The 26,489-nt window shown below is 38.2% G+C and overlaps 2 protein-coding genes and 2 long non-coding RNA genes across 9 annotated transcripts in view; 3 read left to right on the top strand and 1 right to left on the bottom strand.

Annotated features, from left to right (window-relative positions):
- Nucleotides 1-8,974, bottom strand: part of LOC309605570 — a 162,691-nt gene extending 153,717 nt beyond the window's left edge. For 2 of the 5 annotated variants that reach the window (XR_014231415.1, XR_014231416.1), the window contains exon 1: nucleotides 8,845-8,974. This is a non-coding gene — a long non-coding RNA (uncharacterized lncRNA). The remainder of the gene's footprint in view (nucleotides 1-8,844) is intronic. The other 3 variants (XR_014231417.1, XR_014231418.1, XR_014231419.1) reach the window with 2 other exon arrangements.
- Nucleotides 1-26,489, top strand: part of LOC309605589 — a 582,281-nt gene that overhangs the window by 337,538 nt on the left and 218,254 nt on the right. The gene's annotated exons all lie outside the window — the stretch shown is intronic.
- Nucleotides 9,007-26,489, top strand: part of EXO1 (exonuclease 1) — a 47,573-nt gene continuing 30,090 nt past the window's right edge. Inside the window, exons 1-9 of one of the 2 annotated variants that reach the window (XM_082340378.1) lie at nucleotides 9,007-9,215; nucleotides 9,528-9,736; nucleotides 11,429-11,602; nucleotides 16,450-16,569; nucleotides 19,083-19,206; nucleotides 20,183-20,320; nucleotides 21,264-21,476; nucleotides 23,333-23,520; nucleotides 24,198-24,294. In XM_082340378.1, the coding sequence (XP_082196504.1) occupies nucleotides 11,442-11,602; nucleotides 16,450-16,569; nucleotides 19,083-19,206; nucleotides 20,183-20,320; nucleotides 21,264-21,476; nucleotides 23,333-23,520; nucleotides 24,198-24,294 (1,041 nt within the window). In that variant the 5' untranslated portion in view covers nucleotides 9,007-9,215; nucleotides 9,528-9,736; nucleotides 11,429-11,441. The remainder of the gene's footprint in view (nucleotides 9,216-9,527; nucleotides 9,737-11,428; nucleotides 11,603-16,449; nucleotides 16,570-19,082; nucleotides 19,207-20,182; nucleotides 20,321-21,263; nucleotides 21,477-23,332; nucleotides 23,521-24,197; nucleotides 24,295-26,489) is intronic. The other variant, XM_082340377.1, reaches the window with a different exon arrangement.
- Nucleotides 26,354-26,489, top strand: part of BECN2 (beclin 2) — a 113,788-nt gene continuing 113,652 nt past the window's right edge. Inside the window, exon 1 of the mRNA XM_082341074.1 lies at nucleotides 26,354-26,374. The gene's annotated coding sequence lies outside the window, so the exon portion shown is untranslated. The remainder of the gene's footprint in view (nucleotides 26,375-26,489) is intronic.

Genomic DNA, 26,489 nt, shown 5'->3' with positions numbered 1-26,489 from the left:
TGCTAAGTGTTATAATTCAGGACTCTTATAGTAAAACTTATAATTTATACAGATTAAGATAGAGATTTCCTGTTTATTCTAATATTTCAATCCCTTAAAAGAGAGCTCTGCCAAATACCTATGCCAGTTTCTCTAAAATGCGTATTTTGGGACCAACTATATTATTTTTTAGAGGTGTCATTTTGTGTAAACGCACTACATGGGTTTTTGCAAAGGAAAAAAAAAAGGCTGTTTAAAAATCGTTTTTCCTTCATAGTAGGGAATAAAAACCTACATCTATTCTTTTTGCATCTGATGTCCTAGATTAGTCAAATAATATTCATGTTGACAACCTTTTGATTGTTTGACAGTCAAGTAACTTTGCAAATAGCTTTATTACCCAAAGTTCTAAAAATATCAGTGACTACTTTCAGATACAGGCTAGTAGATAATTTCGTTTTTTAAAATATTTATTTATTTATTTGGTTGTGCCGGGTGGGCTCACTAGTTGTGGCTCGCAGGCTCCTAGTTGCGGCATGTGGGCTCCTTAGTTGTGGCATGCAGGCTCCTAAGTCATGGCATGTGAACTCTTAGTTGTGGCATGCATGTGGGATCTAGTTCCCTAACCAGCGATCGAACCTGGGACCCCTGCACTGGGAGCGGGGAGTCCTAACCACTGTGCCACCAGGGAAGTTCCTAGTAAATAATTTCAATATTCATTCATTCAACCAGAATTTACTGAGAATCTACTCTGTGCCAGGTAGTGTTATAGAATACAGATGTTACCGAACTCAGGTTGGGCTGCTTGCTGCTCGAAAATCAATGTCCAAGAGGCAAGTGTTGGTAGAATGGAAAGTTGCTTTTAATCAGAAAAGCTGGCAATATGGGGAGGAGGCAGACTCATGTCCCCCAAAACCAACTCTGAAGATTCTGCTTGGCCACGAAAGTTTTTAAAGGGAAAAGGGGAAGTAATCTCAGTTAATCACAGACATAGGGGGTCATACTTGTAGCCATCTCCTACTGTGTGGAAGCTTGTTGACTCGTGATCTTTCTATAAATGCTACCTCATTCACACAGTTTGTTTGCAAGATTACTGAAGGGGAAGGTAGGGGAGTGATCTGGTCATCTATTAGTTATTTATTCTTCATTTTTACTTCTTTGATCTATGGAAAGAACCAACAGGTTAAGCAACATATCGTGTGATCAAAAGATCTGAAAGGTGTGCTTAGGCTGGACATGAGTAGAGCATGGGGGTGCCCAGCTTAAGATTAGTTACAGTATAGCTTTGCTAAAGTGGCAAGAAAAAAGGGGTCTCCTGCTGAGGGTGATTTCCTGCAAAGAGCTGCTTACACAGACAAAAATCTCTGCCCTTGTAGAGCTCTCATTACAGTGGGGAGGGAGAGGGCCAGTGAACAAATAGATTACTAAAATATATAATATTCCAAATTATGGAAGGTAACATGGAGAAAAAAAAGTCAGAGAAAGGAAAATTGGGTGACCCAGGGTAGGCAGAGGAATTACAATTTAATGGTTAGAGAATGCCTCACTGAGAGGGAACCTTTTCAGCAAAGGCCTGAGAGAAGTGGAGCAGGTCATGTGGATATCTAGTGGAAGAACATTCTAGGAAGAAGGAATAGCACATGCAAAGGCCTACAGGTGGGTGTGTACCTGGAATGTTCAAGGAATGACAAGGAAACTAGTGTGGCTAAGTAGAGTAAGCAGCACCAAGAACAGCAGGAATTGAAGTCACAAGAATGTCCCTAGAAGCATTACTAATAATAGTCCAAACCTGAAGACAACTCAGATATCTATTAGTAGTAGAATGGATAAATTACATTTATATAATGGAATTGCACATAGAAACAGAAAAGAAAAAAGACTATAGGTTCTTTCTATAATATGGTATTAATTTCAATAATACTCAAACACAGTATTAGGCAAAAAAAGGCCAAAGCTAAAGAAGAAAACTGCATGATTTCACTTACATAAACTTTACAAAAAAGGCAAAATTAGTTCATACAGTTAGAAGAAAGATTACAGTTGCCTTTGAGGAGAACAGAGATATTTGTTATTGGAAAGGGGATACAAAGGGTCTTTGGGGAGGGTTGAGTGGAGGTAATATGTATATTCATTTTGTGGTAATTTGCTTAGCATTTGCGAACCTTTCTGTACATATGTTATACAAAAAATTTTAAAAAGAAAAATATACAGTAATGAATGGAAGAATATGATATAGCAAGTACACACAATTCTTTCAAGAAATTTTACAAGGGGAGCTGAGAAATGGGACAACAGCCAAAGGGTAATTTTAAAGAAGAGAGAAATGACTGTTTTGGAAACTCCCATATTTGCCATAAATATGAAACACCTGTCCTATTATTTACTTAGTAGGTTTTCTTTACATTGACTCATATTTAATGTAAATTTATTTAAAAAGCAAATTTCATCTTAACATTATAAGAATCACTTGACATAATAAAAGTAACTGTAAAAATACAATGAAAAAGCCATTCAGTTAAAATAATCTAAAAATGTAAAAACAATTACGTGTAAATAAATTAATCTAACTGAGTTAAAAAATAAGTTCTTCAGTCAGAAAACTAGAGCTGTTAATAATCACTCGGACAAAAAAAGCATTCTGTTCTATGTCTATATAAACATCACCACCTCTGTTCACTTTTCCATAACTATCTCTTATACTTTAAGAACCCCATTTCAAACATTCATATTGAGTTCAACAGAGAACAAAATGAAAACACAGTCCTCACAACTCTAGGACAAGAGGATGCTGACCTGCCCAGCACTTAAGGTCATCCCCAGTTCTGTGTCTCCCTGGCTTGGAGGGAAGTTGGGCTCTGAAAAAAAGCCTTCCCTTGCTGACTGAAAAGAACCTCCATTCCCACATCTCTTCTTGTAAAGTGCTGATATGTGCATAAGTATGTGAGTTGGGGAGATGCTGTTCAGCTGTGGCTGTAGCAACCTTGCCTGAAACAAGGTAAAGTTAGGAGGGCATCCCAGAGAGGCTGCAAGTGATCACATCATTGAGTTCTAGGGCCCTAAATCACCTCGCCTATTCCACATCTTAGAATACACTGCTTCATAACAATGGAGGCAATATTTTCCAAATTAAATATCAGGGTACATGATCTTTCAGCAAGATAGAATATTTTAAAAACCAGAGCTTCCCAGCAGCCACAGCCAGGCACCCTGCGTCCTGGCCAGGGGCCACCCCACCCACCAGTGCACACAGCAGCAGCTGTGGCCCTGCCACAACAGGAGGGTTCACACAGCTTACACAGAGGACAACCCTTGAGTGCCTGGCTCTGGTAGCCAAGTGAGATTGCACTTCTGAGCCCCACAGGACATCTCCTAAATAAATCCACTACTTGAAGACTGGAAGAGATGGATAGTTGACCTAATGCATAGAAACAAACACAGCAAATTAGACAAAATGAGACAGAGGAATATGTTCCAATAAAAAGAACAAGACAAAATCTCAGAAAAAGAACTAAAAGAAGTGGAGATAAACAATCTACTTGATAAAGAGTTAAAAGTAATGGTCATAAAGATGCTTACTGAACTCAGGAGAAGAATGAATGAACACAATGAGAACTTCAACAAAGAGACAGAAAATATAAGAAAGAACCAAACAGAAATTATAAATGAACTGAAAAATACACTAGAGGGGTTCAACAGCAGACTGGATGAAGTAGAAGAATGAATCAGAGAACTAAAGACAAAGCAATGGAACTCACCCAGACAGAGCAGCAAAATATAAAAAGAACTTTTTAAAAATGAGGACATTTTAAGGGACCTTTGGGATAACATCAAGCAGAATGACATTTACATTATAGGGTTCTAGAAAAAGGGAAAGAGAAAGGGCCAGAAAAATTAATTGAAGAAATAGTAACTGAAAACTTCCCTAATTTGGGGAAGAAAACAGACATCCAGGTACAGGAAATATAAACCCAAAAAGATAACACCAAGACACATTATAATTAAAATGGTAAAAGTTAAAGACAACGAGAGAATCGTAAAAGCAGTAAGAGAAAAACAACTTGTTGCATAAAAGGGAAACCCCATAGGGCTATCAGCAGATTTTCAGTAGAAACTTTACAGGCTGGAAGGGAGAAGCATGACAAATTCAAACTGCTGAAGGGGAAAAAACTTCCAACCAAGAATTCCCTACCCAGCAAGTTATCATTCAGAATTGAAAGAGAGATCAGGAGTTTTGCAGATAAGTGAAAGCTAAAGGAGTTCATCCTCACTAAACTGGCCCTACAAGAAATGATAAAGGAACTTCCTTAAGCTGAAAAGAAATGGCACTAAATAATAATAAGAAAACATGTGGAAGTAAAAATCTCACTGGAAAAGGCAAATATTAATAAAAATAGTGGATCAATCACTTGTAAAGCAAGTATGAATGTTAAAAGACAAGAGTAGGAAAATTAACTAAATTACAATAAATAGTTCAGGAATGCATAAAATAAAAAGATGTAAAATGTGTCACTGAAAACACAAAACATGCAGGGGAGGGTGCCAAAAGATAAAGCTTTGGAATATTTTCAAATTTAAGTTGCTACCAACTTAAAACAGGCTACTACTTACATAAGATGTTATAGGTGAACCTCACGGTAACCAGAAAGACTTATAGTAATTATACAAAAGAAAATGAGAAAGAAAACTAAACATAACACCAAAGAAAACCATCAAAAAACAAGAAAAGACAGAAAGAGTAGAAAGGAACAGGAAGAAACTACAAAAACAACCAGAAAACAATGAAATGGCAATAAGTACATACCTATCAATGATTACCACATTAACAAAATTAAGGATAAAAACCATATAATCATTTTAATAGATGCAAAAAAATTTGATAAAACTCAACATCCACTTATGATAAAAACTCTCAACAAAGGGTGTATAGAGAGAATGTACCTCAACATAATAAAGGCCATAAGTGACAAACCCACAGCTAACATCACACTTAGCTGTAACAAGCTGAAAGCTTTTCCTCTAAGATGAGGAACAAGACAAGGATGCCCACTCTTGCCACTTTTATTCAATATAGTATTGGAAGTCCTCATCACAATTAGACAAGAAAAAGAAAAGGCATCCAAATCATAAATGAAGAAACAAAACTGTCCTTTTTGCAGATGACATGATACTACATATAGAAAATCCTAAATACTCCATCAAAAAACTGTTAGAATAAATAAATTCGGTTAAGTTTCAGTTTATAAAATCAACATACAGATCTGTAATATTTCTATACACTGATAACAAACTATCAAAAAGAGAAACAAAAAATAATAATCCCATTTACAATTACATCAAAAACAATAAAATACCTAGGAATAAATTTAACCAGGGAAGTGAAAGACCTACACACTGGAAACCATAAGGCACTAATGAAACAAATTAAAGAAAACACAAATAAATGGAAAGATATTCCATGTTCATGGATGAAAGAATATTGTTAAAAATGTCCCTGTCCCAAAGCAGCACAGACTCAATGCAAACTACCCAAATTCCAATGGCATATTTCACAGAACTAGAGCAAATAATTCTAAAATTTGTATGGAACCACAATAGATCCCCATCAGGCAAAATAATCTTGAGATAGAAGAACAAAGCTAGAGGTATCACACTTCCTGATTTCAAACTATACTACAAAGCTATAGATATCAAAACAGATTGGTACTGGCACAAAAACAAACACACGGCTTGATGGAACAAAATTGAGAGCTCAGAAATAAACCCATACATATATGGAAAATTAATTTACAACAAAGGTACAAAGAACATACAATGGAGAAAGGATAGTCTCTTCAATAAATGATGCTGGAAAAACTGGACAGCCACGTGCAAAGAATGAAACTAGACCACTACCTTATACCATATACATAAATTAACTCAAAATGGATTAAAGACTAGAATGTAAGACCTGAAACCATAAAATTTCCGGAAGAAAACATAGGCGGTAACCTCATTGACATCTATCTTCATCTGACTTCAAAGGCAAGTGACACAAAAGCAAAAATAAACAAATGGGACTACATCAAACTAAAAAGCTTCTGCACAATGAAAGAAACCAGCATCAAAACAAAAAGGTAACCTACAGTATGGGAAGAAATCTGCAAATCATGTAGTTGTTAAGGGGTTAACATCCAAAATATATAAAAAACTCATGCAACTCAACATCAAAAAAACCAAAAAATAAACCCAAACAACCCAATACAAAAATGGGGAGAGGATCTGAATAGACATTTTCCCAAAGAAGACATAAAATGGCCAACAAACATATGAAAAGATGTTCAACCACACTAATTATTATGGAAATGCAAATCAAAACCACAATGATACATCACCTCACATCTGTTAGAATGGCTATTATCGAAAAGACAAGAAATAAATGTTGGAGAGGATATGGAGAAAAAGGAACCCTTGTACACTATTGGTGTGGCTACTTTGGAAAACAGTATGGAGATTCCTCAAAAACTTAAAATTGGAACTACCATATGACCCAGCAATTCTACTTCTGGGTATTTATTTGAAGAACCTGAAAACATTACTTTGAAAATTATATACACCCCTATGTTCATTACTGCATCATTTACAAGAGTCAGGATATGAAAACAACAAGTGTCTACTGATGGGTGAATGGATAAAGATGTGGTACATATACAGCTGTCCAGGTACATTTGAATTTCAGATAAACATGGAATTTCTTTTTAGAGTATGTCTCAAATATTGCACTAGACATACTTATACTAAAAATGTATCTGTTGTTTATCTGAAATTCATCTGTAACTGGGCCTGTATTATTATTTGGTAAATCTGGGGGACAAAGTCAAATAAAATAGTATGAGAAGGGTCAGGGCAGAGGTCATCACAGGATGTTTGGGCACATGTCAGGGAAAAGTTCATAGAGCTGGTAAGACTGAATCTTAATCTGATAATTTGTGGTGTGTACCACTCATTTCAGAATTTAATAACACATCATCATGAGCTATGATTTAATTTTTTGATGAATATACGTTTTGTCTACAGAATTAGATCCTACATTGCTTGAAGACAGCAACCAGTTCTTTGCGTTCCCCATACCACCTAGTACTGACAGGCACACCAAAGGCATGTAGTAAGTAACGGCATGAATGGATTCAAATGGTTTTATCTTCGCAAAGAGTAAAAATATTGTTTATGAAATCATTGTTAACTGGTGTTTTCTTTTTTAGTTTTTAAACAGTGCAGCCAAGAATCCAGTCTGGAACCTCTGGAGTCAAATTAGTAATAAAGATAAGGGTTGTCTGGAGGGCAGTAACCTATGTTAGTTTCATGATGCTGTGGGCACATTTTTGCTATCTGGGTTCCTTCCTAAGACCCCCACGTGTGGCATACTCTTGCTTGGATCAGACATATTGAAGCAGTACTTACAGTAGGCAGTCAGTCCAAACTGACTACTGACGAACACATCCCACTCACACTTAAGTTCCTCTTCAACCTACAGTTTGGAACTGTCCCCCACCTTCCACTACAGTCAGCTCCAAACTGGTCCAGAGTGAGGTCTACCGCTATTCAGCTGTTAGAATCACAAGGGAAGATAATTTTTCTGACCTCCTCTCCTAGCCTCAGCTCTTCAGACCAGAACTTGGGGAGGCAGCCTTGCTCCCACTAAGCACACTTCCCCCAAATGGCACCTTTCCAACAATTTATAAGGTAATATGTTGACATGATAGATGTTAGATTGATCATGAGAAGACTTTAAAAAGAAACCTGAGAGAAACATACAGAGAAGGCAGTCAAAAAGGGAGCATTTTTAAAAATGTGCTCACTTCTTCCCCTTCAACTCCTTAAATTGAGTCTGAATTATCATTCGCGCCCATCTCTGGGCTCAGAGTATACTCTGTGGTCTGACTTGAAGCTTCCGCCACCAAAGTCAAAAACGTCTTTAAAGTCTGCACCATAGGCCCATTTTCATGACTGGTTATAGTTTCCCCAGGCCAAAGGTAAACAAAGCTGGACACTAGGTAAAGTAGTCAGGACAGATTTTAGTCAATAATATATTGCAACAGGGAAAAGTGTCAAGCATGAAATGAACTCACCCTGGATTTGTACATAAGTTACTGGGCAGTTACAAGAGGAAATGGGGGTGTGAGTGGTGGCTCAGTAGAAGCAAGGAGTGAAAAACAAAAAGAATCGGGAAGGAGAACTGGAGATTCACCTGGGATTGCTAACCAGAATTTATGGCAGTTAGGCTCCTCCCCTCCTAGAAATGTGGGGGTAGAGATCCTACCTTCGGATGTTGACCGGAACAAATGCTAAATTCTTTTGGCAGCCTTGAGCTTTCTCAGGCAGGCACTTCAAATGGGGCTGGGGTCACTCCAGGGATGTGGATTTGATGTTAAAAGACCATGTTAGTGTTTGTTCAAGCCTTTACATGCCAAGGTTGAGGCTTTGAGAAGAGGGCAGAGAAGCCTGGCCAGCCCGGTTAAGGAAAGGCTCTCTATCACTTATCAGTTAAATCATTTAGTAAGCGCTCCCTCCCCTTCCCAAAGTCTACAGGAAGGGTCCAGGGAATAAATATCTCAAACTGCACTTTCTGTGTCCCTGGAGCCCACGTGCAGCTGCCTGTCAAGAGCCAGGGTTAGCAGCACAACACAAGGACTAGGGACAATTCCAGCAGGGACCCTTTTTAAGTTTAGAAACCTCAACACAAACACGCTGCGGACCTCTCAGAGCTTCAGCGCTCGGACCTGAGGCCGCAGTCGGGAGAAATCCTCGACTCCCAGCAGCCCGCGAGAGGAACTCAATGCGCATCCCGGGCGCCGTGCCCTGTTGGCCAGCAGAGCCAGCTCCGCTCACCCCTCCTGGAGGCTGCCCCGGGGTCCAAGCGCTTGCAGCTGCAGCTTGCCACATCCAGGCGGCCAGGTCCGGCCTCAGGCCGGAAGCGGGAGGCCGTGGGAGGCGGAGCCGGCATCGCAAAGGGGCGTGACGTCACTTCCTCTGGGCGGGGTCGCGGGCCATCCCGCGCAAATTGAAAGGTCTGGCTGTCGGTGCACAGCTGCGTTCCTGCGTTCCTGCCCCTTGAGTTCCCCGCAGCCGCCTAGCGTGCTCCGGCCCAGGCGAGTGGGGGCCGTGGGGATAGGCTTCTGAGCCCTCACCGGGCTGCCCTCGTACCGGACGGCGGGGGACCTCCTCGGGAAGCGAGCGGAGCGGGCTGTGCAGAGCACGAGGTGGGTCCCCGCTGGTTCCCGCCCCTGCCCTCGGGATCCGGGGTCTTCGGGGCTTAAGGGGAGGGTCTCACGCGTTCCCGGACCCTGCAGTGGCCCTGAGGGCGGCGCGGGGCTGGGGGGCACCCCTAAAATGAATTTGTGGTGCGGCGGTGTACGGGCCGGGGGAGCGCGCTCGGCCTGGCCAGGGCTGCGGTTCGGCGAACCGAGGGAGGGTCCTCTCGTTTTGCTGCGGAAGCTCTCAGGTCAGTTTTACATGCAACCTCCCAGCTTCCAAATGTTTGACAAGTACATTGTTTTCTTAACGTTGTGCAGGCCAAAGGAACGTGTCTCCTGGAAAGGGCTTGTGGGCCGCCCTGCCAATCCCTGTGAGACGGGATGGAGCGGTGACATTGTGCTGTCACTACTACTTGGTGCTGCGGGCGGTCTCCTGAGGATGCTTTGTGCCTAAGGCCCCTCATCGTTCTCATTGTGCTGAAGAGGAAACATTTATTCGAGAATATTTACCTAACTTAGAAAAAAATGTAAGTTTCACGAAATGTATATACTATGTCAGTTTTCCTCAGAGAAAGAAAACTCTTTTTAGGAACATCTTAGAGGTAGGAGACTAATTGTTTTTCCTAAACTGTGGCTAGAGGACCTCCTGCGTCCAAATTACCTGCCATATTTAAAATTTAGAATTCCCCCCTCACTCCAGGACTAGTGAATCATAGATAGTCCCTAGGAGTGGAGTTGAGAATGTGCCAGGAATTGAAATTTGAGAACTGCTGGACTAGAGTATCACAGCTTTGATACAGGGTTTCAACAGGGTAAGTCTGACTTATGATCCTGTACTTTCTTCCTTGCCTCCCAAACGTAATGCCTTATGGGAGAGATTTATTTTAGGAAATGCTGAGCAGCTGGCTCAGTGTCTACTGCTTTTACTTTTTTATCAGGGGAGTTGGGGGAAGGGGCAATAGTTGCTTGGGAAAGGACTGGCAGCTACAGGTTTCCATATAGGAAGGGCTTGGGGGCTGCAACCTAGACGGAAGAAGGTGGAAAGCTAAAACATTTCTCTTGAAACTATTTGCACAGCAGGCACGGTTTCACATTATTTGGGGATAGCTTTCAGAGAGTCCAGTGGAGTTGCCCCTGGACGCCACCCACCACTGCTTATAAACAGAACGTTCATTGCTTGGAATAAAGCGTTCTGATGGCAGTAAATTTCAGTCCTAGAAAAGTACAGCTTTAGTTCTATAATTGTGTTTGATTATTTTATTTTTCAGTTAAAATGTTCTACAAACTGTTTTGCATGTTATTTCTTATAATGCCTGTGTAGAGGCAATGTGATATCATAGCATACACAGTTTTATAGATTTTAACAATGCCTGTTTGGAGAGAAGACAGACTCATACTTTTTTAGTACCTTCTGCTTGCTTCATACTGTGTTAAGGGCTTGGAGCAAATGTTAGGATTCCAAGTGGGAAGGCACTTTAGAAAGAATAAACATTAAGGAACTATGAAGTGGCATTAGAGATAGTATTAGTGATTAGGGTAAATATTCTATACCGTGGAAATTGTTTGACAGGGAGGAGCCCACTTAAAATATTAAGGAGCTGAGGAGCCAATGGGGCGAAGCTACCATCTGTGGGATTAGGACTGAACGCCTCTAAGTCAGAATCCCGCCCAGGCGGAACGATACGGCAGCGCCGCGGCAGCCTCAGTTGGCCTCGGATAGCCGGTCCCCCGCCGTCCCCGCCGGCGGGCCGCCGCCCGCGTCCCCCGGGGGCGCGGCGCGGCGCGCCCCGGCGCACGTCCGTACTGGGGTCCGGTGCGGAGAGCCCTTCGTCCTGGGACACGGGGTGCAGCCGGAAAGGTGGCCGCCCCCTCGCCCGTCACGCACCGCACGTTCGTGGGGAACCTGGTGCTAAACCATTCGTAGACAACCTGCTTCTGGGTTGGGGTTTCGTACGTAGCAGAGCAGCTCCTTCGCTGCGATCTGTTGAAAGTCAGCCCTCGACACAAGGGTTTGAAAAAGAAAAACGAACAAAAAAAAGAAAAAAAATATATAAAAAATAAGAAAAAGAAAAAAGAAATATTAAGGAGCATGATTCTCAAATATCTGAACAATAATAGTTGCTATATCAGTTTCCAAGCTCTTTTTCTTTATTTTTCCAAAACTTTTGGGTAAATACATTTTGCTTTAAATTTTGCCTTTCTCTTTTCATATCATGTAGTTAACTTGGCACTATGGGGATACAAGGATTACTGCAATTTATCAAAGAAGCTTCTGAACCTGTCCACATGAGGAAGTATAAAGGGCAGGTAGTAGCTGTGGATACATACTGCTGGCTTCACAAAGGAGCTGTTGCTTGTGCTGAAAAACTAGCCAAAGGTGAACCTACCGATAAGTAAGTTTGGACCTTATATTAATTCACTGCCAATTAAGAATGAGACTTATAATGCCTTTTTTTCAGAAAGGGATCATTTTTATTCAATGCCAGGTTTATCAAGACGTGAGAGTATGTGCTTTAGAATACTGCCAAATCAGGGAACATTTCCTTCTGTGTTACAGGCCTAGTTTTCATTCTTTCTACTAAGCCAGAGTATTAGGACACTAATGGACAGACTGTCTTCTTTATTCTTTATCTAAGATAAACTTTTTAACAGTATTCTAAAACTCCATGGTGATTTCAGACTCCTACTTTCTTGGGTACAGACAACACATTGCTAAGCCCTATTAGCAAAACAAGGCAGTTGCTTCTAAGGGACAAGGTGTTCTGACTCCCTTTTACTTCACTTGGGGCCAAAAATGGTGGCCATGTTGACATCCATTCATAACTCTGTGACCTCATTTGAGGCAGGACGAATGTCCTCTTTATTTTTTAAATAGAAACACTAGAAAAACAAGCAAGCATAGTTTTTGGACAGAGATTTTCCACAGGAATTTGGATACTATTACGTATTTTCTTTTTTGCAATATATAATTTATCTCTTAGAGGAAAGGCTCACAGATCTTAGTGTGATTTACTTAAGCACAATGGACAGTAATAACCCTTTTTGTTTACAGAAGATGGAGGAAGGGGGCGGGGATGGAGAGTAACAGAGAAGTCATTATTGAAAGGTGAATGTATGTTTTGGGCTTTCAGGCCTATCAAGTTAATTTGACCAAAAGTGACCTGTTACAGTTTGTGTGGATCTGAAGGAGTCTGGGCACTTCTGCCACTCCAACTGTTATAATCATTTTTTGAAAGTGATTTCTTTTCCACCACTAAATTTGAGCAGTGCAATTACAGTTGAAGACTACAAGTTTTTCAGTGCTACCTTCAGTGTTTCTTTGAATTGTCTTCACTGGGGGGAAACTTTATCTCTAGTTTTTTGGTAATTTTTAAGGATTCTGAGATTTTTGACTAACTGAAAGAGTTGTCCAGAGTACAGGGAGTATCCTTTGTTGTCAAAGATGAACTCCACAGGACTGACCATGTTGTAGCTGTTTAGTAAATGCTTACTGAACTAGAAAGTTTCAGGACTTTCAGCAAAGTATTGTGTAATTTTTTTTTCCCACTGCAACTAATAAGTCACATTTGATAGTTTACTTTCCTTTTCTTTTCACGTTTGGATGGGGATATTATTAACCAGAAAAGGTCAGAAAATTTGGATAAGCCTATGATAAACCTTTATGACCGTAAGAAACAATGATGTCACTCTATATGTGCTGACATGGAAAGATGTCTAAAATATATAAAGTGAGGGCACCAGGTGTCTGATGTTTATATTTTCTCTAGTTAATTTTTTTTGCCATGCTGCACAGCATGCAGAATCTTAGTTCCCTGACCAGGGATCAGAACCCATGCCCCCTGCAGTGGAAGCACAGAATCCCAACCACTGGACCACCAGGGAAGTCCCTCAGTCTAGTTTTTAATAAAAAAGTAAATTTCCTTTAAAACTTGTTACAATTTTATGTTTGCTTTCTTCTATTTTTACTTGATACTTAATCAGTAGGTCCCAATCATTGTTCTATAGACCAATGCAGGTCTATTGTCACTGGTTTACAATAAAAGGAAAAAAAGAACAATGTAGTGAATTTTCCATTAAGATGAATATATTTGATTTAGAAGATTATCTTTTAAGATTGCATCTTTTTATTCATATTTTTGAGTTAAAATTGATGGAAGTTGTAAGTGTAGCTATTGTTTTTAAATTTTATTGAAGTACAGTTGATTTACAATGTTGTGTTTAATTTCTACTGTACAGCAAAGTAATTCAGTTATACATATACATAAATTCTTTTTCCTTATGGTTTTATCCCAGTATATTGAGTATAGTTCCCTATGCTATACAGTAGGACCTTGTTGTTTATCCATCCTATATATAATAGTTTGCATCTGCTAATCCCAAACTCCCAATCCTTCCCTCCCCAACCCCTCCTCCCCTTTGGCAACAACAAGTCTGTGCTCTATATTTGTGAGTCTGTTTTTGTTTCATAGATGTGTTCGTTCGTGTTGTATTTTAGATTCCACGTGTAAGTGATATCATATGGTATTTGTCTTTCTCTTTCTGACTTACTTCACTTAGTATGGTAATCTCTAGGTCCATCCATGTTGCTGCAAATGGCATTGTTTCATTGTTTTTATATGTATACCACATCTTCTTTATCCATTCATTTGTCAATGGACATTTAGGTTGTTTCCATGTCTTGGCTGTTGTAAATAGTGCTGCTGTGAAAATAGGGGTGCATGTATCTTTTCAAATTACAGTTTTGTCTGGGTATATGCCCAGGAGTGGGATTGTTGGATCATACGGCAACTCTATTTTTAGTTTTTTGAGGAACCTCCCTCCATACTGTTTTCTATAGTGGCTGCACCAATTTATATTCCCACCAACAGTGTAAGAGGATTCCCTTTTCTCCACACCTTCCCCAGCATTTATTATTTGTAGGCTTTTTAATGATGGCCATTCTGTGGTGTGAGGTGGTACCTCACTGTCTCACTGTTGTTTTGATTTGCATTTCTCTAATAATTAGTGATGATGAGCATCTTTTCATGTGCCTATTAGCCATCTGTAAGTCTTCTTTGGAGAAATGTCTATGTAGGTCTTCTGCCCATTTTTTGATTGGGTTGTTTGGGGGTTTTTGTAATTGAATTGTAGGAGCTGTTTGTATATTTTGGAAATTAAGCCCTTTTCAGTCACATCATTTGCAAATATTTTCTCCCAGTCCGTAGGTTGTCTTTTTGTTTCGTTTATGGTTTCCTTTTCTGTGCAAAAGCTTGTAAGTTTGATTAGGTCCCATTTATTTATTTTTGCTTTTATTTCTATTGCCTTGGGAGCCTGACCTAAGAAAACATTGGTATGATTTATGTCAGAGAATGTTTTGTCTATGTTCTCTTCCAGGAGTTTTATGGTGTCTTGTCTTATATTTAAGTCTTTAAGCCATTTTGAGTTTATTTTTGTGTATGGTGTGAGGCTGTGTTCTAGCTTCATTAATTTACATGCAGCTGTCCAACTTTCCCAACACCACTTGCTGAAGAGACTGTATTTTCCCCATTGTATATTCTTGCCTCCTTTGTTGAAGATTAATTGTCCATAGGTGTGTGGGTTTATTTTGGGGCTCTCTATTCGGTTCCATTGATCTGTATGTCTGTTTTTGTGCCAATACTGTGCTGTTTTGATTACTATAGCTTTGTAGTATTGTCTGAAGTCTGGGAGGGTTATGCCTCCTGCTTTGTTCTTTTTTCTCAGGATGGCTTTGTCAATTCTGGGTCTTTTATGGTTCCATATAAATTTTAGGATTATTTGTTCTAGTTCTGTGAAAATGTCTTGGGTATTGCATTAAATCTGTAGATTGCTTTGGGTCATATGGCCATTTTAACAATATTAACTCTTCCAATCCAAAAGCATGGGATATCTTTCCATTTCTTTGAATCATCTTCAATTTCCTTTATTAATGTTTTGTAGTTCTCAGCATATAAGTCTTTCACCTCCTTGGTGAGGTTTATTCCTAAGTATTTTAAAAGGGATTGTTTGTTTACATTCCCTTTCTGCTATTTCATTGTTAGTGTAAAGAAATGCAACAGATTTCTGTATGTTAATCTTGTATCCCACTACCTTGCTGAATTCATTTATCAGTTCTAGTAGTCTTTAATGTGAAAACTTTATGGTTTTCTATGTATGGTATCATGTCTTCCTTACCAATTTGAATACCTTTTATTTCTTTTTCTTGTCTGATTGCTGTGGAAAAGACTTCCAATACTATGTTGAAGAGAAGTGGTGAGAGCAGGCATCCTTGTCTTGTTCCAGATATTAGCAGGAAGGCTTTGAGCTTTCACTGTTGAGTATTATATTGGCTGTGGGTTTGTCATAAATAGTTTTTATTATGTTGAGATATGTTCCCTCTATTCCCACTTTCGTAAGGGTTTTTATCATGAATGGATGTTGAATTTTGTCAAACGCTTTTTCTGTATCTATTGAGATGATCATCACATGGTTTTTGTCTTTTGTTGATGTGGTGTATCACAGTGATGATTTGCGTATGTTGAGCTATCCATGTGACCCTGGAATGAATCTACATGTAGCTATTTTTAACTGTCTTGCCAGAATAAAAATTGAAATGCAATACCTGATTCTTGTTTGCATCCTGGACTGGGGAAAAAAATTGTAGCAGTGCTGTGCTGGAGTCAACTTTTATGAGCTGGCTATACACCATCTCCTCCCAGTTCAGCATTTAGTGAGCCCACATTGGTAGTTTATCCACCACTGTAGAATATTCATGTCAGGGATTGACAAATGCTACATATTAGGTACCACTTTCCCCAGAACTTGTTAACATTTAGCAGGTCACCACTGGTTATAGCAATACTGGGACAATCAGACAAATTTTAATGTAGACTGTATATTAGATGGTATTTTGTGGCTGTTAAGTTTCTTGGATATGATAATGGTGTTGTTGGAGAAATCAGGTATTTTTTCTACTATTCTTTCAATTTTTCAATAGATTCGAAATTTCTCAAAGCAAAAAAAAAGAAAATGGGGTAAAAAGGCTAGTTATGGATGTCAAAGCCTTTTAATCTACACATGAGGAAAGCAAATATCCCATAGCCCATTAGGATCCAAGTCTAAATTAGAGTTTACATTTCCTGTGAAAACGTTTGCTTAAAAAAACAGAAACCTCTTTTCATAATCTGTCTCATCTGGTTTTAAAAAGAGCAAAAGTATTACCTAAAGATGCAAAGCATTTAATTATTTTTCTTCATTTTCATAGGTATGTAGGATTTTGTATGAAATTTGTAAATATGTTACTATCTCATGGGATCAAGCCTATACTGGTATTTGATGGATGTACTTTACCTTCTAAAAAGGAAGTGGAGAAGTCTAGAAGAGAGTAAGTTAATTCTTTAACTTTTTAAGATCTGACATTGTGGTCTGTGTAATACAAATTTCTTTTTGTTTTAATTTGTTGAGGCTTGTTTTAATCTCTAGTACATGAACAGATTTCCTTAAACGTTCCATGTGTGCTAGAAAGGAATGTGTGTTCTTCAGTTATTGAGTGGATGGTTTTATGTCTGTCCAGTTAATCAAGCTTATTGGTTGTAATGTTCAAATCTTCCATATCCTTATTGGGTTTTTTAATGTTTTTTTGTTTGTTTTTTATGTGTGTCTACTTAATTCATCAATTACTGAGAAAAGTACATTAAAATTTCACTATGATAGTGCAATTGTCAGTTACCTTATAGTTCTGTCCAACTTTTTTTGCTTTGTTTATTTTGAAGCTATTTTATTGGTGGCATTCAAGTTTAGAATTTGTTATATTTTTGTGACAAATTGAAGCAATATGCAGTGACTCTTTTAGTCTCTGTGCTTTTTTGTTCTAAAGTCTATCCTGTCTGATGTTTGTATAGCCATAACAACTTTCTTTTGTATGTTCCTAATGTCTTTTTCTGTTTATTTTCAGTTTTACTATGTCATTGGTTTTAAGTTTGTCTTTTATAAAGAACACATCACTGTAATTTTTTTATCCATTCTGTCAATCTTTGTCATTTTTAAAACTGGAGAGTTTTATTCTTTTTACATTGATCATTAATTACTAATATATAGCTCCTACCTTGCTTAACTTCTGGGTTGATTGTTTTATCCACCCTTATTGTTGTCTCTTGTTTCTAGTTGAAAACTGATATACTCTATTTCTGTTCTTTTAGTAGTTATAATTGAAATGTTATCATTCATATTTAGCTCAACAGAATCTCATATTTTTATAACAGACCTTAGAAAGAATTTCTGTATTTTTTTTTAAAGAATTTCTGTATTTTATTGAAGCACCTATTCTGCCACTTTTCATCTATTCTTGTTTTTACCCTGTGTTAGTTTTTAGGTCCAGGAGTCATTGTGCTGTACAGGAAAGAGCACTGGGCTTAGTTGTTAAAGGTAGTATGAGTTAGCCCCAAATAGAAGTAAACCTCACTGAGTGAGCATTCTGTGAGAGTGCTGCTTGCCTAGTTTGCCATCCCTGGGCCTAGAATCAAATTAGAGAGGGCTCTTCAGGTCTAGGTTTTTCAATCTACCTGTATTTAGTGGGCTCTGATTCTTAAGGTCAGAACTTTATAAAGTTTATAAAAGGATTAACTGAGACTGTCTGCACCCTCATTCTAGTAGGAATAATATACAGTTTATTAAATATACTTTTAATAAAAAGTTAGTTCCAGGTTAGTTCTTAAAGGATTGGTGACAGCCCTAAACCAGTGTGGCTAAGGGACTAGTCCATGCCATATCCCACCTGGGTGTCCCCCATCCTGTTCTTAAGTCTAATTACAGAGTTATTTCCTCTTGCTAACTTCGAGAAAGGCTAAAAAATGTTTCAGCTGTCTGTCTCTGACCTGAGTGCTCTTTCTGACTTACCTCTGTAGGATCAGCTTTCTTTGTGCCACTGTAGCGGTGGGAGGGGCATTTAAAATCCTTTTCTACAAAGTCTCCTCATCTGTGGACCTCAGTTTAAAAGTGAACTAGGAAATTTGTGTGTATGTGTATATGCACATTTACTTAAAAGGTAAACTTCATGAGTTCACACTGATACTTCAATTCAAATTCAAGACTACAGGGTTTTTTTTTTTTACTTTTTCTGTATTGTGTCCATTGCTCCTTTCTTTCATACTGAGAATCCTTGTTTTCAAGGATACAGGGATAATAAAGTTAGAATATCTTATAATAACTCATTTATTTTACCCCACATTATACTCAACAATAGATTCAGAATAAAATATGAATACTACCACTACCAATATGATTGTCGTTACAGTTTCTTTTTCTTTCCTTTGCATGTGCACTCTCTCCCCCCATTTCAAAAATAGTGGTACTACGTTGTCAGGGCACATAACTACTGCTCTCTCCCTAAACAGGGAGAGAGCAGTAGTTGTTTAGTCTTGCATCTACAAATTACCATATAGCTGATGGCTATTAACAGTCCTTATATCAATGTCTCTCATGTTATTTTGGTTTTTCCATAGTTTTTCCTCTAGTATTAATAGATTCCACAGAGAAACTCACAGGAAACAGTATACTTCAGGTTCTTAGTATGTTGATAAAGTTGCACCCTTTACGCTGGAAAGTTAGTTTTAATGGTGTAAAAGCCTTGACTTACATTTTCATAAGTGTCTTCATTACTCCATTTTCTTTTGACATGAAGCATTGCTATGGGAAAGTCTGATGATAAGCTTGTGTGTACAGGCACTGTAAATCCTTGTTCTTTTTGTCTAGAAGCCCAAAAGATCTGGGTTAATATTCTTAAGGATTGGATGTGCACTTTCAAATGAGTCAAACATTTTTTTATTCTAGGAAAAATTCTTGAATTATAGTTGTATTGTAATTTTTTGAGTCCTTCTCTCACCTTTTTTTATCTTGCAGAAGAAGACAAGCCAATCTTCTTAAGGGAAAGCAGCTTCTTCGTGAGGGGAAGGTCTCAGAAGCCAGAGAATGTTTCACCCGTTCTATCAATATCACACACGCTATGGCCCACAACGTAATTAAGGTGAGCTAAATAAGAAATTAAGCCAAAGTAACAAATTACTGGGTTCATTTAGGCTAGTTATAAGTTGTTTGTTGAGTTGTTTGTTAAGGAAGTAAAGGGAGGAAAATTCTTCTAGGCCTAACCTTCAGGAAAGCTGGGTGTCAGAGGAAGAAGGAACAGTATCTGTAGGTAGAAGAGAGGAGTCCAGCAGTTTCCAAGGGAGAAATCCTAAGGAATAAGTGAAGCTCTCCCTTTTTAGATGTGTCACTTACATAGATAAATGTGCTCCGCAGAGATGCAAGGAATAAATTCCTGGAGGTTCAATCCCACCCCACTCTCATAGTCTTCGACAGTTACTGTAACCTTCACTCATGAATGACTGTCAGAGATCTGTTGAAGTAGCCTGGCCAACTCAGGAGCTCTACAGACTTCTAGTCTACTTGATCTGCTTCTTAGAAGCTTATTTCCTTATTACCTATTACCATAAATCTTAGTGTCAGCATGCCCAAAATCACAGCCCACACTTCCCCCTTTTCAGGTCTGTGTTCAAACTGCTTGGTAAACAAATGGGAAGATAGTGATTAAATTCCGTTGTTTCATCAGTACAGTGTCAGACTCGTGTTCTGTGATAAGAGAACCTGGGGAAACGCATGACTTGTGTTCTTTTTAGAGCATAATCATTCTTAAGATGGTAGCTTTCTATAATTTGAAATAATTAAGCTTTATAGCTTGTATTCGCCCCCAAATGTACAGCAATATTTCTTTTTTCCTAATGTATATATTGATTTTTAAAAAAGATTTCTTAGTGGCTGTATGATTAGTTCAATATATATAGGACTAAAAGTAGAAAAACTTACTTCAAAGGAAATGATTTTCAAAAATAATATTAGCAAGTATTCAATACATGTTGAGGCTGGTAATAAAATGGGTTTGATACAGGAAGTTGTTCAGTGCTCTGCAGATGCTGTTCTTGAGATTGACCAATCCTTTCCCATAGGCTGCTCGGTCTCAGGGAGTAGATTGTCTTGTGGCTCCATATGAAGCAGACGCACAGTTGGCCTATCTTAACAAGGCTGGTATTGTACAAGCTGTAATTACAGAAGACTCTGATCTCCTCGCTTTTGGCTGTAAAAAGGTACCTAACTACAACTACTCCATACTGTTTTTCTATGTGGATGGAAATAGTGTAAATCAGGAGCTAAAGTTTTTTATCCTATTTAATACCTGCAACTAATATTTACTTACAGTTGTTAATAATTGTTTTATTAAAATGAAAAGAAAGGTTTTGCTGCTTGACATTTGTGTAATCTGGACAATTTTTCAGAATAAGCCCTTACAGTTAGAGGGTTTTGTTTTCTCCAAATTCTTTAGTGGAATGTGGTCTTATTTTTTAATAATGATAATTTATATGCTTTATATTTTTCAATTAGGTTAGGTAAATAAGCTAACTTATCTACTAATGAGATGTTCTGCAGTTATTTAGAATTATGTATAAAACTATTTAATGGAAAATTTTATTATATATTAAGATACAAAACTATAGGGTGATTTCATTTTTGTTAATATCTATGTTATTTATATTATCTATTTCATAGATGAAGAAGGATCTGTGAAAAGGTTAATGCTGGGTAATAGTAATAGATGAGACATTTGGGGCAACTTCTGTTTTCTTCTTCCTGAGTTTCTGTGTTTTCCAAATTTTCTACAATGGACATGTATTACTTTAAGACTAAGCAAAAGGGTTACTTTAATATGTAAAAGCGGAAGGTAAGGAGAAAATGCTTTTTGTATGAATTGCTATTTGACATGATAACTCTGTAAGAGGTTATCATGTCAAAAAGGGCCTTCTTTATACCAGAGTCAAGACAATTGAGTTCTGGCGTATGACCTTGTCTAGCCATAGCCTATGCTTCAATTTAACTTATTTGCAAATATTACAGTAATTAACTGGCCTACCTGTCTCTCTTCTCAGTTATGATAAAGAACAAGAAAGACTTCTTAGAAATACTGCAAGGTCTTAGATGATGAAAAATAAAAACGGCTCTTTCAGGTGTTAACAGTTTCCATTCCTCCTGAAGGTTATTTTAAAAATGGACCAATTTGGAAATGGACTAGAAGTTGATCAGGCTCGGCTAGGAATGTGCAAACAACTTGGGGATGTGTTCACAGAAGAGAAGTTCCGTTATATGTGCATTCTTTCAGGCTGTGACTATCTCTCATCACTGCGTGGGATTGGATTAGCCAAGGCCTGCAAAGTACTAAGACTAGCCAACAATCCAGATATTTTAAAGGTAAGAGTGATTTACCAAGTGTCATATTCAGTTTCTGAAGCAGTTCTTAAATAATAGATGAACTGCTCAGAATATGGATCTTAAATATTCTATTATATCCATATCCAATATGGTGTCATTGAAAGGAGAAAATGACTAAAACACTGGAACTTTGCTTTTGGCAACGGATGAACCATGTTTTCGGCAACTGACAAAAAACAAGTAGTAATTTTTTTAAATGAAGACTAATATAAAGAAACTTAAAGATAAGATACTCTAGGGTAGAATTAATGTTAAAACGTACAGTCTTTTGATTTCTGTCCTGTTACTCTGTAGTAGTCGTTCTCAAACTTTTTGGTCTCAGGATCCCTTTACGCTCTTAAAATCTCTTTGTGGCAATTATTTTTGTTTATATGGGTTATAGCTATTGATATTTACTGAGTCAGAAATTGAAACAGAAGGAACTTCCCTGGTGGCGCAGTGGTTAAGAATCTGCCTGACAATGCAGAGGACACAGGTTCAATCCCTGGTCCAGGAAGATCCCACATGCTGCAGAGCAACCAAGCCCGTGCACCACAACTACTGAGCCCACGCGCCACAACTACTGAAGCCTGTGCGCCCTAGAGCCTGCGTGCCGCAACTATTGAAGCCCGTATGCTCCAGGGCCTGCGTGCCACAACTACGGAAGCCCACGTGCCTAGAGCCCATGCTCTGCAACAAGAGAAGCAACCACAATGAGAAGCCTGTGCACTGCAACGAAGAGTAGCCCCCGCTCGCTGCAACTAGAGAGAAAAGCTTGCATGCAGCAACAAAGACCCAATGCAGCCAAAAAAAAAAGAAATTGAAACAGAAAAATCAAATTGTTTATTAATTCACTTAAAATTAACAATAATTAATTCATTACATTTTAACATAAATATATTTTTATGAAAAGTAGTTATCTTCTAAAACAAGTGAAAGTTATGAGAGGAATTGCACATTTACGGAAATCTCTTTAATGTGGCTTAATAGAGTACAACTGTATTCTTGTATTACTTCCTCATACAATTTGATGTGGTATCATGTGTCATGTATTTTCTAGAAAACTCTGAGACCCCATACATCACTGCTCTATAATTTCTCTGATTTCTTTACCTTAAAAAATTAAACATACATTAAAGAAGCTTATTCCTACCCCACCCCCCCTTGAGTAGTTCTCTTAAGCCCTTAGAGTTTGCAGAGCAGAATTTCCATTTTTTGTTTCCAAGGGTACAAAATGTGAGTCCTCAGGACTAAGGGTGGTGTACTAAAATAGACAGATCTCAAGGTTGGGAGATGGTGGCAGATTTCGGAATAGAGCAACATGTACTAACTAGCCTGTGACTACAGGATCACTTCAGTTCTCTGGGTCTTCTCTTCTTTGTCTCTGAGTTTGATATAAAAGATTTAAAACCCCTTCCAGCTTTAATCATCCATGACTCTAACAGGAATTAGAATGTTGACTTCATTTTTAAAATATGATCTATGAATATTTGGGTTTTTTTTAATTCTTAGGTTTTGTGTGTTGTTTGTTTTTTGCTTTCTAGGTGAAAGGTACTCTGAGGGTGAAGAATGTATCTTAAAGTTATACCTAGGAATGTAAATTTGATGTGTAACTGAATTTTTCATTCTTTGGATTAATAATAGAAAAACCAAAGAAAATACTGTTATAGAGACTTAGAATTTTAAGTCATGACATGGTTGTGTTTACTGGTAGAGGTTTTTAATATAGATAAAAGCAATTGATTTTTCTATCCCTCCTCATCCATCTCTAATGTAAAGTGATGGGTGTTGGGAATAATGCGTTCCCTCTTCTTTATCTGCAGATAACTCATAAATATTTTTACATTCATTATTAGGTTATCAAGAAAATTGGACATTATCTCAAGATGAATATAACAGTACCAGAAGATTACATCAAAGGATTTATTCGGGCCAATAATACCTTCCTCTATCAGCTAGTTTTTGATCCCATCAAAAGGAAACTCATCCCTTTGAATGCCTATGAAGATGACATTGATCCTGAAACACTAAGCTATGCTGGGCGGTATCCTTTCTGAACCAGAATGGTAGAACTTTGCACTTCTTCCGTGTTTTTGTGGTGATTTTTTTAGTGAGACATTCAGTAAAAAGTTTGCAAATTGTTTTTTGCTTTCTCTTTTTATAGTGATATCTTTATTTTGTTAAATTTAATTACAATGCTAGCGAAAATTTAGAGTAACTTTTTGTTTATAAACCTGAGGCTCATCCATTATAACTTGCTAATTACTTAGATTGACTTGACAGAAACATGTACAGTCAGTCACTTAAGGTACATACTCCAAAGGTGGCACTTAAGAGAGCCCCTCATGGCAAGCAAGCTCAATTAACCAGGAAGAACGCTCTGGGCATATGAGTATGCCAGTTGAGGATGCTCTTCCCACAGCCACTGGCCACGTACATCCAGGGTGAGGTAGAGCCGTGAGTCACATAGGTAGTCGCCAAGACTTTCCTCTCCGTCTCCCTTGACAGGGAATAAGTGATGCCTTGGGACTTTGCTTCAGAAAATAGCCAACTCCTGCTGTGACTAGTAAACTATGCCTGTGGTTTCAGTAAAGCTGAATGTGGAAAGTAGTCATAAACCTGAAGATTTTCTGTGACAATAGAACACACTTTTCTGTCTTATTAGAGTATCATTTGTTTGGTTGTTAATAAAAGCAGTTTTCCTTAATCTTACCAACCTAGATATGTTGATGATTCTATAGCTCTTCAAATCGCACTTGGAAATAAAGATATAAATACTTTCGAACAGATTGATGACTACAATCCAGACACTGCCGTGGTAACATATTAAAGACTTCTTTCTAAAAGAGCACATTTTAATTATGTCTTGGGAACTGTGACTAAAGGCAAATCTTCATTTAGTAAACATCTTTTAAGCATTTCTATATCCAGGCATTATGCAGGGTGTAGATTGAAAACAACTCGATGTTAGAGAAAATACATCTCTTAGAACATAGGTATATTGGTTAATTTCCTTAAATTAAAAAGTGACCACAAAATGTATTATCAAACCATTACACTTGAACATTTCATTTGAATATACCAAATGTTTGATGACCTTTTTTCATCTCACCCTTTTCAGCCTCTGGCATTTGGCATTGTTGAAGACCAAACCTAGAAATACCTCCCTTGGGGAGTAAAAACTGATTTTTCGCTCATTCACAATTTAGCAAATACTTACTGAGCACCCCTGCTATGTGTCTCTGAGCCCTTTCCTGTTTTCTTCTACTTTTTCCCAATTGTATGTATGTATCTCTTATGATACACTCTCCCACCATTCTCTCTTTTCTGTTCATATTTCCATTCAGACTCTGTTCTCGTTTATGTTCAGATTTATTCCTTAAATAAGTTCTTATGACTCTAATTATCTCATTTATGCAGAGAACTCGCACATCTTTAACCCAATCTCTAGTCTGTATACCAATCACATAATTCTGAATGTCTCCTGAATCTACATAAATGCTTTCCTATAATCTATCCACAGTCAAAAGCAAACTCTTTGTTTCTTATCAGCTTTCCTTAATAACATTTTTTCTTTTTAGCACTTGTTACTACATAAATTTTGTCTCTATTGTTTATTTTCTGATTCTTCCCGGTAGAGTGTAGTCTTCATAAAGGCAGGGTTTTGTGATATTCACTGCCATATTATATTTACCATGTTTTTTGTTGAATGAATGAATGTCAGTTACATGATCTCTTTCATTCAGACTAGAAGACTTGGAATTTAATTTTTTTTAAGTGAAGTATTGTTGACTTACAATATTATACAGTTGACCCTTGAACAATGTGGCTTTGAACTGCACACATCCACTTACATACGGGTATTTTTCAATAGCAAATACTACAGTACGACACGGTCGTTGGTTGGCTGAATCCACAGATGCAGGAGAACTGCGGTTATGGAGGGCTGACTATAAATTATACTCAGATTAACTATATTGTTCAAGGGTCAACTGTATTAGTTTCAGGTGTACAACATAGTAATTTGATTTTTTTTTTTAACACTAATCTTCAATTATCAATTTCCCCCCTCCTTTCTTTTTAATTAATTAATTAATTTATTTTTGGGTGTGTTGGGTCTTCGTTTCTGTGCGAGGGCTTTCTCCACTTCCAGCGAGCAGGGTCCACTCTTCATCGCGGTGCGCGGGCCTCTCACTGTCGCGGCCTCTCTTGTTGCGGAGCACGGGCTCCAGACGCACAGGCTCAGTAGTCGTGGCTCACGGGCCTAGCCGCTCTGCGGCATGTGGGATCTTCCCAGACCAGGGCTCGAACCCGTGTCCCCTGCATTGGCAGGCAGACTCTCAACCACTGCGCCACCAGGGAAGCCCAGTAATTTGATATTTTTGTAGATTATACTCCATACAGAGTTATTATAAAATACTGACTGTATTCACTGTGCTGTACATTACATCCTTGTAACTTATTTATTTTATATCTAGTAGTTTGGACCTCTTACTCTCCTTCACCTATTTTGCTCCTCCCCCACCCCTGGCTTCTCTTTCATTGCTAAGTCCTTCTGCTTCTTTTTTGTCTTTCTGGTTAATCGTTTCTCCTTTCTCATAGTTATCCAGATCTTTACCCTTACTCACCATTCAGTTCTTTACTAAGCATTTGTTAAGTACTATAACAAGCATAGTTAGGTTAGCTAGTGTTCTGGAATATAAAGAAAAGCAGAGCGTAATCCTTGCTTGTAAGGTACTCATTGTCTAAGGGAGAGACACATGGTTATATATATAGAAATATGGTAAGTGCTATAATAGATGTATTCGAGGCTCCCTGGAAACAAAGGGCATGCACTTAACTCCACCTAAGGAGAGAATACTTTTTTTTTTGGCTGCGTCGGGTCTTAGTTGCAGCACGTGGGGTCTTTGTTGTGGCATGCGGGACCTTTTGTTGCGGTGCATGGGCTTCTCTCTGGTTGTGGTATGCGGGCTCAGTAGTTGTGACATGGGGGCTTAGTTGCCCCGTGGCACG

The sequence above is a fragment of the Balaenoptera borealis genome (assembly GCF_965194805.1).
Source record: "Balaenoptera borealis genome assembly, chromosome: 1".
NCBI classification, from domain to species: domain Eukaryota; kingdom Metazoa; phylum Chordata; class Mammalia; order Artiodactyla; family Balaenopteridae; genus Balaenoptera; species Balaenoptera borealis.
The sequence above is the reverse complement of the archived record's forward strand: the minus strand, read 5'-3'. Positions and strand labels throughout refer to the sequence as shown.